Source organism: Salvelinus fontinalis, chromosome 32 (assembly GCF_029448725.1).
Source record: "Salvelinus fontinalis isolate EN_2023a chromosome 32, ASM2944872v1, whole genome shotgun sequence".
Taxonomy (NCBI): Eukaryota; Metazoa; Chordata; class Actinopteri; order Salmoniformes; family Salmonidae; genus Salvelinus; species Salvelinus fontinalis.
Window position 1 is genome coordinate 8,575,146 of NC_074696.1, and position 16,828 is coordinate 8,591,973.

Below are 16,828 nucleotides of genomic sequence, written 5' to 3' on the forward strand. Positions count from 1 at the left end.
CTCTTACACGTTTTATTTTAGCTAGTCGATTTTTCTGCCACCAATCACGTTGTAGTTATTAAGATACATTGTAACAATGACCATACTATGATTCAGAGAACACCTTCATCGTGTAAAGCTTTGAACCCTATAATGAATAGTTAAGAATGTAATCGGGTTCGTTTATTTAACCCTAATTTATCCAGGTTAGTTGAACTCTATTTCACCAGGGGAGATCAGACAGTACTAGTAGTGGGAGTCGACTAGTAATGTGTTATTGTAGAGGGCATATCGAGTGAAGCAACAGCCCTGCCTGGTCTACCTTTTTATAAGACATTGGTACAGTGGCATTTTAAAGAACTACCCCTGTTTTTATATTTGGATTCACATTTATTTTATGTACCTCTGGTTTGGTAATTACAGCTCACTACCTGTGGGTTAAGGTTTGGTAATTACAGCTCACTACCTCTGGGTTAAGGTTTGGTAATTACAGCTCACTACCTCTGGGTTAGGGTTTGGTAATTACAGCTCACTACCTCTGGGTTAAGGTTTGGTAATTACAGCTCACTACCTCTGGGTTAGGGTTTGGTAATTACAGCTCACTACCTCTGGGTTAGGGTTTGGTAATTACAGCTCACTACCTCTGGGTTAAGGTTTGGTAATTACAGCTCACTACCTCTGGGTTAGGGTTTGGTAATTACAGCTCACTACCTCTGGGTTAAGGTTTGGTAATTACAGCTCACTACCTCTGGGTTAGGGTTTGGTAATTACAGCTCACTACCTCTGGGTTAGGGTTTGGTAATTACAGCTCACTACCTCTGGGTTAAGGTTTGGTAATTACAGCTCACTACCTCTGGGTTAGGGTTTGGTAATTACAGCTCACTACCTCTGGGTTAAGGTTTGGTAATTACAGCTCACTACCTCTGGGTTAGGGTTTGGTAATTACAGCTCACTACCTCTGGGTTAGGGTTTGGTAATGACAGCTCACTACCTCTGGGTTAAGGTTTGGTAATGACAGCTCACTACCTCTGGGTTAAGGTTTGGGAATGGCTGCTCAAGGTACACAACATTGCAGTAAAACCAGCTCTAGCAGACTGATTGCTCCTTAATGGAAGTTCTTCTTTGCCAATTTATTTACAGTCTAGAACTCGTCTACAGGTGAATGTTATTCAAATCAAATTGTATTTGTCACATTCACATGTTTAGCAGATGTTATTGCGTGTGTAGTAAAATGCGTGTCTTTCTAGCTCCAACTGTACAGTAATATCTAACAATTTACAACAGTACACACAACCTGAAAGTTAAATAATGGAATTAAGCAATTAATAAATATTAGGATGAGCAATGTCGGAGTGGCATAGACTTAAATACAGTAGAATAGAATACGGTATATACACATGAGATGAGTAAAGCAAAAATATGTAAACATTATTGAAGTGACTAGTGTTCAATTATTAGTGGCCAATGATTTCAAGTCTGTATATGGGGCAGCAGCCTCTAAGGTGCAGGATTAGGTAACTGGGTGGAAGCCACCTAGTGATGGCTATTTCACAGTCTGATGGCCTTGAGATAGAAGCTGTTTTTCAGTCTTTCGGTCCCAGCTTTGATACACCTGTACTGACCTCGCCTTCTGGATGATAGAAGGGTGAACAGCCAGTAGCTTGAGTGGTTGTTGTCCGTGATGGTCTTTTTGGCCTTCCTGTGACATCGGGTGCTGTAGGTGTCTTGGAGGGCAGCTAGTTTGCCCCCGGTGAAGCGTTGGGCAGACCACACCACCCTCTGGAGAGCCCTGTGGTTGCAAGCGGCGCAGTTGCCGTACCAGGCAGCGATACAGCCCGACAGGATGCCCTCAATTATGCATCTGTAAAAGTTTGAGGGTTTTAGGTGCCAAGCCAAATTTCTTCAGCCTCCTCAGGTTGAAGAGGCACTGCTGCGCCTTCTTCACCACACTGTCTATGTGGGTGGACCATTTCAGATCGTCAGTGATGTGTACGCCAAGGAACTTGAAGCTTTCCGCCTTCTCCACTGCAGTCCCGTCGATGTGGATAGGGGGGTGCTCTCTCTGCTGTTTTCCTAAGTCCACGATCATCTCGTTTGTTTTGTTGACGTTGAGTGAGAGGTTGTTTTCCTGACACCACACTCCCTCATCCCTCACCTCCTCTCTGTAGGCTGTCTCGTCATTGTTGGTAATCACAACTACTGTTGTGTCGTCTGCGAACTTGATGATTCAAATCAGGTTTATTTTTCAAATCAAGTTTATTTTTATTTTTTATATAGCTCTTCGTACATCAGCTAATATCTCGAAGTGCTGTACAGAAACCCAGCCTAAAACCCCAAACAGCAATCAATGCAGGTGTAGAAGCACGGTGGCTAGGAAATTGATTGAGTTGTAGGCGTGTGCGGCCAGTCATGGGTGAACAGGGAGTACAGGAGGGGGCTGAGCATGCACCCCTGTGTTGAGGATCAGTGAATTGGAGGTGTTGTTTCCTATCTTCACCACCTGGAGGTGGAAGTACAGGAAGTACAGGGCGGGACTCAGACCCAGGGCCCCGAGGTTAATGATGAGTTTGGAGGGTACAATGGTGTTGAATGCTGAGCTATGGTCACTGAACAGCATTTTTACATAGGTATTCCTCTTGTCCAGATGGTATAGGGCAGTGTGCAGTGCGATTGCATTGTCTGTGGATCTATTGGGGCGGTAAGCAAATTGAAGTGGGTCTAGGGTTTCAGGTAAGGTAGAGGTGATATGATCCTTAACTAGCCTCTCAAAGCACTTCATGATGACAGAAGTGAGTGCTATGGGGGGATAGTCATTTAGTTCACTTTGCTTTCATGGGTACAAGAACGATGGTGGCCATCTTGAAGCATGGTGGCCATCTTGAAGCAGCAGACTGGGATAGGGAGAGATTGAATATGTCCGTAAACACTCCAGCTAGCCAGTCTGAGCATGCTCTGAGGACGTGGCTAGGGATGCCGTCTGGGCCAGCAGCCTTGCAAGGGTTAACACGCTTAAATGTCTTACTCACGTTGGCCACGGAGAAGGAGAGAGACCACTGTCATTGGAAGCGGGCCGCGTCGGTGGCATTGTGTTATCCTCAAAGCGAGCAAAGAAGGTGTTTAGCTTGTCCGGAAGCAAGAAGTCGGTGTCTGGGACGTGGCTGGTTTTCCTTTTGTAGTCCGTGATTGTCTGTATACCCTTCCGCTTCCGTTTCGTGTTTGAGCCGTTGAATTGCGAGTCCACTTTGTCTATATACTGACGTTTTGCCTGTTGGATGGCCTTACGGAGAGAATAACTACACTGTTTGTTTTCGGCCATATTCCCAGTCACCTTGCTATGGTTAAATGCGGTGGTTTGAGCTTTCAGTTTTGCGCAAATGCTGCCATCTATCCACGGTTTCTGGTTAGGGTAGGTTTTGATAGTCTCAGTGGGTACAATATCTCCTATACACTTCCTGATTAAACTCCGTCACCGTATCTGTGTATTCGTCTATGTTATTTTCTGAGGCTAGAACGGAACATATCCTAGTCCGCTTGATCAAAACAATCTTGAAGTGTGGATTCTGATAAATCATGAAACATACATCCCCGCCATTCTTCTTCCTGGAGAGTTCTTTATTTCTGTCTGGGCTGAGATATACTGAAAACCCAGCTGGCTGTATGGACAAAGACAGTATATCCCGAGAGAGCATGTTTCTGTGTGACAATCCCTGATGTCTCTCTGGAAGGAGATTCGCACCCTGAGCTCGTCTACTTTATTATCCAGAGACTGAACATTAGCGAGTAATATACTCGGAAGCGGTGGGTGGTGTGCGCGCCTTCTGAGTCGGACTAGAAGTCCACTCCGAATACCTCCACCGGCTATGTTTTGGATTAGCCTTTGGAATCAGTTCAATTGCCCTGGGGGGTACGAACAAATTCGGGAAAGTCGTATTCCCGGTCGTAATGTTACCGCCGCTCTGATATCCAAAAGTTATTTCCGGCTGTATGAAATAACACAAAAAAATCCTGGGCTAATAATGTAAGAAATAACACACACACAAAAAATACTGCAAAGTTGCTTAGGAGTTAGAAGCAGAGCTGCCCCATCTGTCCGCGCCATCTTGCATCATCATCAGTTCACAGGTCAAGGATCACATAAAGGCTTTTCTTATGTTTATTTTTACTCTGTCTCTCTGCTACTCTTTCTGACCCCCCTCACTCTTTCTGTCTCTTTCTCTCTCCCTCTCTCTCGCTCTCCCCTTCTCACTAGGCCTATGATGAGGGCTACACAGAGCCAGCGTACGAGTCATACGACAATTACTACAGTCAACCACAGGCGTGAGTCACCAATCTCTCCATCTATTGGCAACAAACAACACACGCACTAGCGCATACACACTAGTGCATGCTCTGGCTCTCTCACGTCCTTGCTCTTCACGGTTACATGTGCCCTACTTTCAAACAGGATTATTGAGTTATTGGGACTGTAGGGACTGAAATAGGCTATATTTTTGAGTTCATACGGATGAACTTTCCTACCCCTGTGGTTGGATTATTTTGAGTCTACGTGTTATTTAATCGGAGAAAGATATGGGCTGCTGTCTTCAGCTAACTGTGACTAGGTTATCGCTTGGCTAACATCAGCTATTAAAGGTATTCTTTTTACATATTAAGTGATTTTATGAATGAAATGTCACTCAAAGATGACAGCTGGTTTGCTTGGTTTGCTGGCTAGCTTGCGTTTCTGGTTAGCTTGATAAGCTAGCTAGTTAGCGACCTATCCTGGTTAGCTTGATGAGCTAGTTAGCAACCTACCTGGTTAGCTTGTTTAGCCTGCTAGCTTGGTGTGCTGCTATTTGAAATGTTCTTTCTCCTCTGTTCTTCTCTTAGAGAGCCAGAGTACTACGACTACGGACATGGAGAGGTACAGGAGGCATATGAACCCTACGGTAAGACATCACTACTCCACTCTCAAGCCAAACCTCTCACCCTTTATGGAGAGGGAAATCTGTTTTCTTTTCTTGATTATTGCTCTCAGGATGTGCCAACATTTGCTTTGGTTCTGTAGTCAGTAAATTTCATGCATAATGCCCGACAACAACACGTGTTCAATACATCCTTGTTGAAGTGCTCTTGGGAAACGGAAGGAAATAGGAAATGGTGTTTTAGTTGGAGATGTTTACGTGACAGCCAAGCTCGTTTTGTAATGACATTTCTGTTCTGTCTGTGTGTGGTTCACCCCTCTAGCCCAGGATGACTGGAACGGAGCCCAGAGAGCGGCCCCGGCGGGAAAGGCCCCACCTTCCAGAGCGGCTAAGGGCCCTTACCGAGAACACCCCTATAGACAATACTGAACTCACCATGACAACGCCTAGCGACCAACGCTAACGAGTTGCCCTGACAACCAACAGACCTGTCTACCACGGCAGCTCTCGCTCTAAGCAACCCTCGAAAAAAGTAATTGTCCGTTTTTGTTTTTTTGTTTTGGTATTTTCTACTACGATGGACTTTTACAAACAGAAAATGAGGATCTTGACTGATTGCAGCTGGGTTGATATTTCATTCAGAGCAACCCTTAAAGCGTATTTTTTTTTTTAGATGGGTTAGAGAAGATAACTGTATTTTAGTTTGGTTTGAAGTTTTAGTTCATCTGTTCTTATCTCTGACCCTATCTCTCCCTTGGCTTTTTCTTTTGCATTGTTGACCTTTTTTTTTTTTTTACATTTTGAATTTAAACTAATTTCCAGTGGAGTTGGAGACTGCTTATCCACTTGTTAGCATCTTATTAAGATAAACATTTTTAATTATTTTGTTTAAAAAAAATACTTTGTTAAGGGACAGTTGCAGATTCCCATTTAGGCTACATTTCAAAATTCTGTTTTAATATAGCAAAGTAATAGAAACGTCTGTTTCAGTTATGTAATATAGACCAAACATAAAACGTCAAATCAAGTCAAAGGAAACAGTAAAAACAAACAAATGTTAATGGAATTTGCAGCTGCGATCTATTCATTCTTGATTTATAATTCCCATTTGTTTTAAATAGTCTTTTAATTCAAAGTTGTCAATTTAGATTTAGGCAGCGGGGATTATATAATGATATTTTGTCATTGTACATTAGAGTTTTGAAAAGTAGGCCTAATAACCACTGTTGAGATGGACTGTCCTCACATACTTCATTTGTTTATTAAAGTTGTTCAACAAATTTAAGTTAATTTTATTATGGCTCTGTGTTATTCTACTTCTTCTTCGAAGTGGAATATGGCCTTAGATCGGCCTCATGATAAAAAGAAAACAACACATGTCACTGCAGGATCTTATTGGTTGATCTGAGTTTATAAACTGCATGTAAAAATGACGCAATGAAGGATTGGGACAAAAATCTCCACATGGGTTTTCTCTTTATACAGAGAAGGGATCCTGCAGTTTATTAATCTCATCTCTTTGTACATACTTTTAAAAAAAAAACGTCCAAACTGTACGTATCCACTATTCTGCCACTGGTATATGTACCCTCTCCGTTAAAATGCATTATGCTCTATGTGTAAGGCTTGTCTAAATAGGTACTACTACATCTGCCCAGAAGATGTTTTGTAGCAATTTGTCAATAAAGATTTAGTTTGTTTTTCTATGAAACTTCCGTAACTTGGTTTATTTCTTGAATATTTTTTAAATAACATTTAACAGCCTGGTAGTTAAGAGGTGTTTTTATTTGTATTTCTCTTCAAAAAAACACATTATTATTATTTTTTTAAATTTAAATGATTTGTATTATAGTCTGAAGCCCTTAACAGATACTAAATGATGTCTTGATTTATTTATTTAAAAAACAGCACGACTTATTCTTTCTCTCTCTTTCTATACTTTTAAAAAGGAGCCAGAGGGTAAGACCTCTAAAATAACCTGGATAGCTTCCTAATGTGTTTTAAAGCTCTAAAGCATTGAGTGCCTGGGTATGTATAAAGACTTTTTCAATCCATCTTACCTGTGGTCGTAGACGGTAATGAGAAATGCATTGCTAGACTCTTGTTAGTAAAATTTAACTGAACTCCCAACCATTTTTAAGTCTTTAGGTTTCAGGGTTTGACCTCGACGTTCGTGTCGTGTGTAGTGGCCGACGTGGTGGCTACTTTAGTAGAGAGTAATGGCAAAGGAGAGGATGGTTTTAACCGTAATCGCTCCACTATAAAGGTAACCTTAACCCTAAATGTGTCATTTGATAGTGTGTTTATACATTGAATTAAGCTGCTGGTAAATGCGTGCAATTTAGGAAAAGATGAATTCTAGTCATGTCAACAACAACAAAAAAATCTAAAGTAAAGAAAAAGTGACTTCCAATATTACTGTAGTTGTAGATTTACTCAAATAAATGTGTGTACTAACAAAATATCCTAGAATAGTGTAAATAATGCAAACTCTTGTTAAAATAAAAATCTGCAAAAAGCTGAATCTTTATCAATATCTTCTGAACCAGTTGATCTGCTGCTACTTTTTCTTTGCGATATTTGTGTAAACATTGCATATACTGTAACACGTTTTACATATTTTGTAGAACGTAATGGACAAAAGCTTGAGCTGCATGACTACAACTACCCTGTCCATTGTTTGCATGATTTTAACTGAACTGTCCACTAGTGTTTTCCCATTGGTTATGGATTTAGTGTGTCTCTTCCCTCAGGTCCAACTATTAGTCAGTAAAGGACCAATCAGAGGGTGGCTTACTGGAGAGAGAACCAATCAGAGGTCGGCTTACTGGAAAGATGATACCATACGTACCTCAGGTAGGCATTTGTTTCGCTAAGGGGTTTTGGCAACCTAGTTTGCCAGTGCCCGGTTTCTCGATATCAATGGAATTTAGGCTTATTTAAAACTTTAATTTATAACAAGTGTTTTATCGATGCAATAACGGCTGAAGATGTAACGTTCGTTTCCCAAAACACCTTGCAGAGAAAGCGGTCGCTAATTACATCTTTGGAGCCGTCTGATAGGATGGAAAGAAAGGGAGCGCTACTCTCGTCTCAGCTTTCTCCATTCAAATCTTTCCTTAACATTATTAATTTGTAAGTCGCTCTGGATAAGAGCGTCTGCTAAATGACTTAAATGTAAATGTAATTAGAGTTATTTCACACTCCGCTCCTAGAGAGGTATTACCACCTACGGCTACAAATATCGAGGCGGCTTATTCTAACGCTTATGCCCTATAATGCACTAATCTCAGATTTGGCACATCGTTGCACACTTTAAACATCATTAAATATATTGAGACACATTTCAGACGGTAGCCTACAAGTAGCAAAAAAATAGAACTCAATTGATTGAACATAAAATGTATTTCAATAGGATTGAAAAAGGCCTAGGTCACCTTGTCTGAGAGAGTTTTTACATGGTTATCAAAATGTCACGCCAGGGTGAGCCTACACGAAACACAGCCCTTATTTTAAGTGTTTCTAAAAAATCCCCTGTGGGAAAAATGAAATGGTGGAAAATCTATTGGAACCATTTCCCTGTTTGACTGCCATGTTTTATGGTCATACTTATGAGTCATAATACCCATCTTAAAACAATTCCAAATGTTTTATGGTCATACTTATGAGTCATAATACCCATCTTAAAACAATTCCAAATGTTTTATGGTCATACTTATGAGTCATAATACCCATCTTAAAACAATTCCAAATGTTTTATGGTCATACTTATGAGTCATAATACCCATCTTAAAACAATTCCAAATGTTTTATGGTCATACTTATGAGTCATAATACCCATCTTAAAACAATTCCAAATGTTTTATGGTCATACATATGAGTCATAATTCCCATCTTAAAACAATTCCAAATGTCAGCTTAGAACCCCCCCCCCCCCAACGACTTAGACTTTTAATAAATAAAGTAACACGGGGGGGGAAAGCATCTATCGACGTACTTAGCTGATCTATGAGTGATCTGAGGCAGGCGTTAGATTACAAGCGTTTTCAAGTGCAACATTTAATAAAAATGGTTTTGGGAGAAACAGCTTTGAGATATAATGACGCTTCTACAGTGCATTTGGAAAGTATTCAGACTCCTTTGACTTTTTCCAAATGTTGTTATGTTACAGCCTTATTCTAAAATTGATTAAATTGTTTTGTTCCCTCAATCTACAAACAATACCGCGTAATGACAAAGCAAAAACGTTTTTTTTGTTGACATTTTTGCAAATGCATAAAAAAAACATAAGTATTCAGACCCTTTACTCAGTACTTTGTTGACGCACCTTTTGCCAACGATTACAGCCTCTAGTCTTCTTGGGTATGACACTACAAGCTTGGCACACCTGTATTTGGGGAGTTTCTCCCATTCTTCTCTGCAGATCTTCTCAAGCTCTGTCAGGTTGGATGGGGAGTGTCGCTGCACAGCTATTTTCAGATCTCCAGAGATGTTTGGTCAGGTTCAAGTCCGGGCTCTGGCTGGGCCACTCAAGAACATTCAGAAACTTGTCCCGAAGCCACTCCTGCATTGTCTTGGCTGTATGCTTAGAGTCGTTGTCCTGTTGGAAGGTGAACCTTCGCCCCAGTCTGTGGTCGTGAGCGCTCTGGAGCAAGTTTTCATCAATGATCTCTCTGTACTTTGCTCAAAGTGACCATCGGGTTCTTGGTCACCTCCCTGACCAAGGCCCTTCTCCCCCGATTGGTCAGTTTTGCCAGGCGGTCAGCTCTAGGAAGAGTCTTGGTGGTTCCAAACTTCTTCCATTTAAGAATGATGGAGGCCACTGTGTTCTTGGGTATCTTCAATGCTGCAGAAATGTTTTGGTACCCTTCCCCAGATCTGTGCCTCAACACAATTCTGCCTCGTAGCTCTACGGACAATTCCTTCGACCTCATGGCTTGGTTTTTGCTCTGACATGCGCTGTCAACTGTGGGGCCTTATATAGACAGGTGTGTGCCTTTCCAAATCATGTCCAATGAATTGAATGTACCACAGGTGGACTCCAATCAAGTTGTAGAAACATCTCAAGGATGATCAATGTAAACAGGATGCACCTGAGCTCCATTTTGAGTCTCATAGCAAAGGGTCTGAATACTTAAGTTATATGGACAGGAAGGACCTGATCCTAGATCAGCACTCCTACTCTGAGACACTATGAATACAGGCCCAGATTTATAGCCCTAATGTCAGCTATACTGAAATTCCATATTCCAGGAGTGTGTGTCGCTGATAAACCAATACACATGTTACTTCTAGAACCCTATACACTGTCCAGAACCCTCTACGCTGTCCGGAACCCTGTACGCTGTCCGGAACCCCGTACGCTGTCCGGAACCCCGTACGCTGTCCGGAACCCCGTACGCTGTCCGGAACCCCGTACGCTGTCTCCGAACACCGTACGCTGTCCCCCGAACCCCGTACGCTGTCCCCCGAACCCCGTACGCTGTCCCCCGAACCCCGTACGCTGTCCCCCGAACCCCGTACGCTGTCCCCCGAACCCCGTACGCTGTCCCCCGAACCCCGTACGCTGTCCCCCGAACACCGTACGCTGTCCCCCGTACGCTGTCCCCCGAACACCGTACGCTGTCCCCCGAACCCCGTACGCTGTCCCCCGAACCCCGTACGCTGTCCCCCGAACCCCGTACGCTGTCCCCCGAACCCCGTACGCTGTCCCCCGAACCCCGTACGCTGTCCCCCGAACCCCGTACGCTGTCCCCCGAACCCCGTACGCTGTCCCCCGAACCCCGTTCGCTGTCCCCCGAACCCCGTACTCTGTCCTCCGAACCCCGTACTCTGTCCCCCGAACCCCGTACGCTGTCCCCCGAACCCCGTACGCTGTCCCCCGAACCCCGTACGCTGTCCCCCGAACCCCGTACGCTGACCCCGAACCCCAGACGCTGTCCCCCGAACCCCAGACGCTGTCCCCCGAACCCCAGACGCTGTCCCCCGTACCCCAGACGCTGTCCCCCGTACCCCAGACGCTGTCCCCCGAACCCCAGACGCTGTCCCCGAACCCCGTACGCTGTCCCCGAACCCCGTACGTTGGCCGGAACACCGTGCGCTGTCCCCCGAACCCCGTACACTGTCCCCGAACCCCGTACGTTGGCCCGAACCCCGTACGCTGTCCCCCGAACCCCGTACGCTGTCCCCCGAACCCCGTACGCTGTCCCCCGAACCCCGTACGCTGTCCCCCGAACCCCGTACGCTGTCCCCCGAACCCCGTACTCTATCCCCCGAACCCCAGACGCTGTCCCCCGAACCCCAGACGCTGTCCCTCGAACCCCGTACGCTGTCCCCGAACCCCGTACGTTGGCCGGAACACCGTGCGCTGTCCCCCGAACCCCGTACACTGTCCCCGAACCCCGTACGTTGGCCCGAACCCCGTACGCTGTCCCTCGAACCCCGTACGCTGTCCCCCGAACCCCGTACGCTGTCCCCCGAACCCCGTACTCTATCCCCCGAACCCCAGACGCTGTCCCCCGAACCCCAGACGCTGTCCCCCGAACCCCAGACGCTGTCCCCCGAACCCCGTACGCTGTCCCCCGAACCTCGTACGCTGTCCCCCGAACCCCGTACGCTGTCCCCCGAACCCCAGACGCTGTCCCCCGAACCCCGTGCGCTGTCCCCCGAACCCCAGATGCTGTCCCCCGAACCCCGTACGCTGTCCCCCGAACCCTGTACGCTGTCCCCCGAACCCCAGACGCTGTTTTTTAAGGTTCATGTGGAGGTTAGGTTCCAAGCTGTCACAGCCAAGTTAGCATGTTACACTTGTACTATAGTTGGGGCTTTTGGTACAATTTGTAGAAAGCCACCCTGGAGAGCCAAGGATCATGCTGCAGTGATAACAAGACTTGACCTGCGTCCCACCCTATTCCCTATGTAGTGCAATATAAAGGGAATAGGGTGCCATTTGGGAAGCAGACCTGCTTTATCATCGACCCTTTCCCCAATAGCTGTTCTCCAGTCCCAGTCAGCTCATTTGGTGTCAGCTGTTACCTAGGGAACATTACTAATGGGAATGTACAGATTCTAGAGTTTGTGAGGTTGTGACAGGACCGTAACCAACCTGGGGGGTTGTGACAGGACCGTAACCATGGAGCCCTAGGGGGTTGTGACAGGACAGTAACCATGGAGCCCTGCGGGGTTGTGACAGGACCGTAACCATGGAGACCTGGGGGGTTATGACAGGACAGTAACCATGGAGCCCTGGGGGGTTGTGACAGGACCGTAACCATGGAGCCCTGCGGGGTTGTGACAGGACCGTAACCATGGAGACCTGGGGGGTTGTGACAGGACAGTAACCGTGGAGCCCTGGGGGGTTGTGACAGGACAGTAACCGTGGAGACCTGGGGGGTTGTGACAGGACAGTAACCGTGGAGCCCTGGGGGGTTGTGACAGGACAGTAACCATGGAGCCCTGGGGGGTTGTGACAGGACTGTAACCATGGAGCCCTGGGGGGTTGTGACAGGACAGTAACCGTGGAGCCCTGGGGGGTTGTGACAGGACCGTAACCATGGAGACCTGCGGGGTTGTGACAGGACCGTAACCATGGAGCCCTGGGGGGTTGTGACAGGACAGTAACCATGGAGCCCTGGGGGGTTGTGACAGGACAGTAACCATGGAGCCCTGGGGGGTTGTGACAGTATCGTAACCATGGAGCCCTGGGGGGGTTGTGACAGGACCGTAACCATGGAGCCCTGGGGGGTTGTGACAGGACAGTAACCATGGAGCCCTGGGGGGTTGTGACAGGACAGTAACCATGGAGCCCTGGGGGGTTGTGACAGGACAGTAACCATGGAGCCCTGGGGGGTTGTGACAGGACAGTAACCATGGAGACCTGGGGGGTTGTGACAGGACCGTAACCATGGAGCCCTGGGGGGTTGTGACAGGACAGTAACCATGGAGACCTGGGGGGTTGTGGCAGGACCGTAACCATGGAGCCCTGGGGGGTTGTGGCAGGACCGTAACCATGGAGCCCTGGGGGGTTGTGACAGGACCGTAACCATGGAGCCCTGGGGGGTTGTGACAGGACCGTAACCATGGAGCCCTGGGGGGTTGTGACAGGAAATAGAGCCTGCAGGAAAGGACTAGTAGCTGTTAAAATTTCAAGTGACGATAACATCAGAACTGTGCTGAAAAGCTAGTTTTTCTTAATGGTGGGTGGTGATTTTAAAACGAGCTGTTCTTCAGTCCTTCGTAGTTTAGCCAGATAGATGGCTGTAGTCTAGCCAGATAGATGGCTGTAGTCTAGCCAGATAGATGGCTGTAGTCTAGCCAGATAGATGGCTGTAGTCTAGCCAGATAGATGGCTGTAGTCTAGCCAGATAGATGGCTGTTGTTGAAGTAGAGGGGAGGAATGACCAACCATCCTCTTGGAGAGATCAAGGCTTTCCTTCCAGCCTTGATCCAATGCTCATTTATACTGCCAATACAGATCCTGGTCAGCTAATAGTCTAATACTTGAGTGGAATGTTGAATATATCAAGTTAGATTGGTCCTTGTTCTCCTTCCTCGAGGCAGGTTGAATATATCAACGTAGATTGGTTCTCGTAAGAATGAATGCTAACATGATTGTTTGTCTGTGTTCTCTGTGTTCCCCTCTGCAGTGAGGTGGTGCAGGAGCAGCAGGGTCCTACATGACAGAGCACTTGATCTCCGTCAGGCTCCACAGTGAAGGACTGACCCAGTGTAGGGCACCAATACTGGGGTAGAGCAGTCCCGAAGGAGGGCAGGCTGCCAAGAGGACCAGAGAGCAGATGTAACCTACAGAGAAGGGAGCCTCGGCTCCGCTAGAAGAAGAAGAGGGGTGATTCTATGAGGCTCTGTATTAGAATCTGGATGAGGGGAGAAGATTCTGGAATGTGAAGCTATGACACTTAACTGTGAAGCTATGACACTGAAGCTATGACACTTAACTGTGAAGCTATGACACTTACTGTGAAGCTATGACACTGAAGCTATGACACTAACTGTGAAGCTATGACACTAACTGTGAAGCTATGACACTAACTGTGAAGCTATGACACTAACTGTGAAGCTATGACACTAACTGTGAAGCTATGACACTTACTGTGAAGCTATGACACTAACTGTGAAGCTATGACACTAACTGTGAAGCTATGACACTTACTGTGAAGCTATGCTTGTGATGTCTGTGTGACTGTGGCGTTTTGATACTGTGCTGCTTATTCACTGCCAGGTACTTTTGATACTACACTATTCTATTGGTTTGTAATGTGAACAGTTTCCAAGACCCTTTACAGTGTGTAGTAGGTGAAACCTCATTGTTATGGAAATGTACAATGAAAATGCCCACCCAGGCTGTAACCAGCTGTGAAATTGGTTTAAATATCCCTTTAATTGGTTGTCTTCTATTTTCTTTGAAGGGTTTTTACTTTCTGCAAGGCAAGCTGTATTTATTCACCCCCTCATAGAGAGATTGTTCATTATACTGTTTTAGCAGATTACAGCCTGTGTCCATGTCTGTTTCTTTGTCTTCGTGGTTTAATATCATGGTAAATGATGCTATGTGCTTGTGAAATCAAGACACCCTAAGAGTGAATCTGTTTCTGTTCTGCTCGGGGCCTCTGCCGCTCGCCACGTCGTTCACACACTGAATATCACTCACACATACACACACACACGTACACCAGACAATCCCTGGCATAACCCAGCCTATGTTGCCCTAAAGATATGAAATGCTAATGTGAAATGCATTTGCATGTTCTTTCCGCTCAAATGTGCAAAGCTTTCGCAAAAAATGTTGGCTTGCTCAACGTCCAAGTCTGATAATACTCTGAGATCTGGCTGTGAGGTGAAGTGTGTGTGAGGGAGATGAATAGATTACCAGCATTTGCTCTCTACCTCTCCGGCTCCTCCGCTGACTCCCTCCCCCCCTACCTCCTTTCTCTCCTGCTCTCCCCTGACTCCATCTCTTCCTCTCCTGCTCTCCCCTGACTCCATCTCTTTCTCTCCTGCTCTCCCCTGACTCCCTCCCTGTCTCTCCTGCTCTCCCCTGACTCTATCTCTTTCTCTCCTGCTCTCCCCTGACTCCATCTCTTTCTCTGCTGCTCTCCCCTGACTCCATCTCTTTCTCTCCTGCTCTCCCCTGACTCCATCTCTTTCTCTCCTGCTCTCCCCTGACTCCATCTCTTTCTCTCCTGCTCTCCCCTGACTCCATCTCTTTCTCTCCTGCTCTCCCCTCCCTCCCCCCTTTCTCTCCTGCTCTCCCCTGTCTCCCTCCCTTTCTCTCCTGCTCTCCCCTGACTCCATCTCTTTCTCTCCTGCTCTCCCCTGACTCCATCTCTTTCTCTCCTGCTCTCCCCTGACTCCCTCCTGTCTCTCCTGCTCTCCCCTGACTCCATCTCTTTCTCTCCTGTTCTCCCTTGACTCCATCTCTTTCTCTCCTGACTCCCTCCTGTCTCTCCTGCTCTCCCCTGACTCCATCTCTTTTTCTCCTGCTCTCCCCTGACTCCATCTCTTTTTCTCCTGCTCTCCCCTGACTCCATCTCTTTCTCTCCTGCTCTCCCTTGACTCCATCTCTTTCTCTCCTGCTCTCCCCTGACTCCATCTCTTTCTCTCCTGCTCTCCCTCCCTCCCTCCTTTCTCTCCTGCTCTCCCCCTGACTCCATCTCTTTCTCTCCTGCTCTCCCCTGACTCCATCTCTTTCTCTCCTGCTCTCCCTCCCTCCCTCCTTTCTCTCTTGCTCTCCCCTGACTCCCATCTAGCCTGCTTTTTCTATTACTTAATTCAGTCAGTTCTACCAACCACTACTAATGGCCTTCTGTCAATGTCCTGGAGTAGGGTGTGTGTGTGTGTGTGCTGACAATGTCAGTACAGTAACCGTGCATTACTGTATTAAACACTTAAAAAAAATCAATCAATCTGTCCCCACTGAGGCTTAACCAGCATCCCAAATTTCTTCCCCATTCCCTTTATAGTGTACTACTTTTGACCAGGGCCCATAGGCCGAATGTATAGGGAATAGGCTGCTAGTTGGTACGCAGCTGTCCTCTGTGTCTCCATGTAACAACTGGAAGACGGGAGGGAGGGAGGGAGGGAGGAAGGGAGGGGAGGGAGGGAGGAAGGAAGGGGGAGGGAGGGAGGGAGGGAGGGAAGGATGAAGGGAAGGGAGGGAGGAAGGGAATGAGGGAGGGGAGGGAAGACGGGAAGGAGGGAATGAGGGAGGGGAGGGGAGGGAAGGGGCTCATCAAACAATCACTCATGTTTTGTAGAAGCCAGGTTGTCAGATGTATTTATTTAATTTGGACATTTTATGATGAATTGCATAGATTAAACATTGTGTTCTGATGTGAAGTCAACATTTAACAAAACAGAAGTTTCTGTAGAGATGACCAAACTGTGCTGACAGAAAATGAATTGCAGTGTCTGGTGTATTTTATTGCATGTTTTGTAACAAATCTATTAAAACGACTGCTCTTGATACATGCTACAGCTGTGCCTTATGTCTTTCCCTGTGAGTTCTGGCTGTAAGGTAACTCATTGCTGTGGGTTGGAGCGTTGTCTAATGTCTTCTCATCCCCTAGTTGCCAGCTGGTAGTGGCACCATGTTTTCACACATGGAGACTGGTGGTGGTGGTGGGGGGTGGGGGGTGGGTGGTGGGGGGAGTCTGTCTGGAACAGGATTTGGGGATTTGGAGGCCCAGGGCAGAGGCCAGTCTGAGACATGTCATGTAACTGTAAAAAATGAATGACCTTTTAACGTGCCACGAACAAAACCAGTCATGATGTTTTTATCTGATGGTCAAACAAATCACTCTAGTAATCTCCCTACAGTATATACACACACAAAGTAATCTCCCTACAGTATACATACACAAAGTAATCTCCCTACAGTATACACACACAAAGTAATCTCCCTACAGTATATATTCACAAAGTAATCT

The 16,828-nt window shown here is 46.3% G+C and overlaps 2 protein-coding genes across 4 annotated transcripts in view; both read left to right on the forward strand.

Annotated features, from left to right (window-relative positions):
- The window catches only part of LOC129830686 (KH domain-containing, RNA-binding, signal transduction-associated protein 1-like), a 48,757-nt gene extending 32,786 nt beyond the window's left edge, over positions 1–15,971 (forward strand). Inside the window, exons 7-11 of one of the 3 annotated variants that reach the window (XR_008755619.1) lie at positions 4,229–4,296; positions 4,849–4,907; positions 5,206–5,415; positions 7,637–7,739; positions 13,529–15,971. Coding sequence is in view for 2 of the 3 variants with exons in the window: in XM_055893289.1 (XP_055749264.1) it covers positions 4,229–4,296; positions 4,849–4,907; positions 5,206–5,312 (234 nt within the window). In the remaining variant the exon portion in view is untranslated. Of the gene's footprint in view, positions 1–4,228; positions 4,297–4,848; positions 4,908–5,205; positions 6,595–7,636; positions 7,740–13,528 lie in introns of those variants that run through there. The other 2 variants (XM_055893289.1, XM_055893290.1) reach the window with 2 other exon arrangements.
- LOC129830511 (uncharacterized) lies at positions 10,166–13,562 on the forward strand. The gene is made up of 3 exons (XM_055893085.1): positions 10,166–11,122; positions 11,167–11,675; positions 13,529–13,562. The coding sequence occupies exons 1-3, from the start codon at positions 10,166–10,168 to the stop codon at positions 13,560–13,562; spliced, it is 1,500 nt and encodes a 499-aa protein (XP_055749060.1).
- Positions 15,972–16,828: the final 857 nt, after the last annotated feature.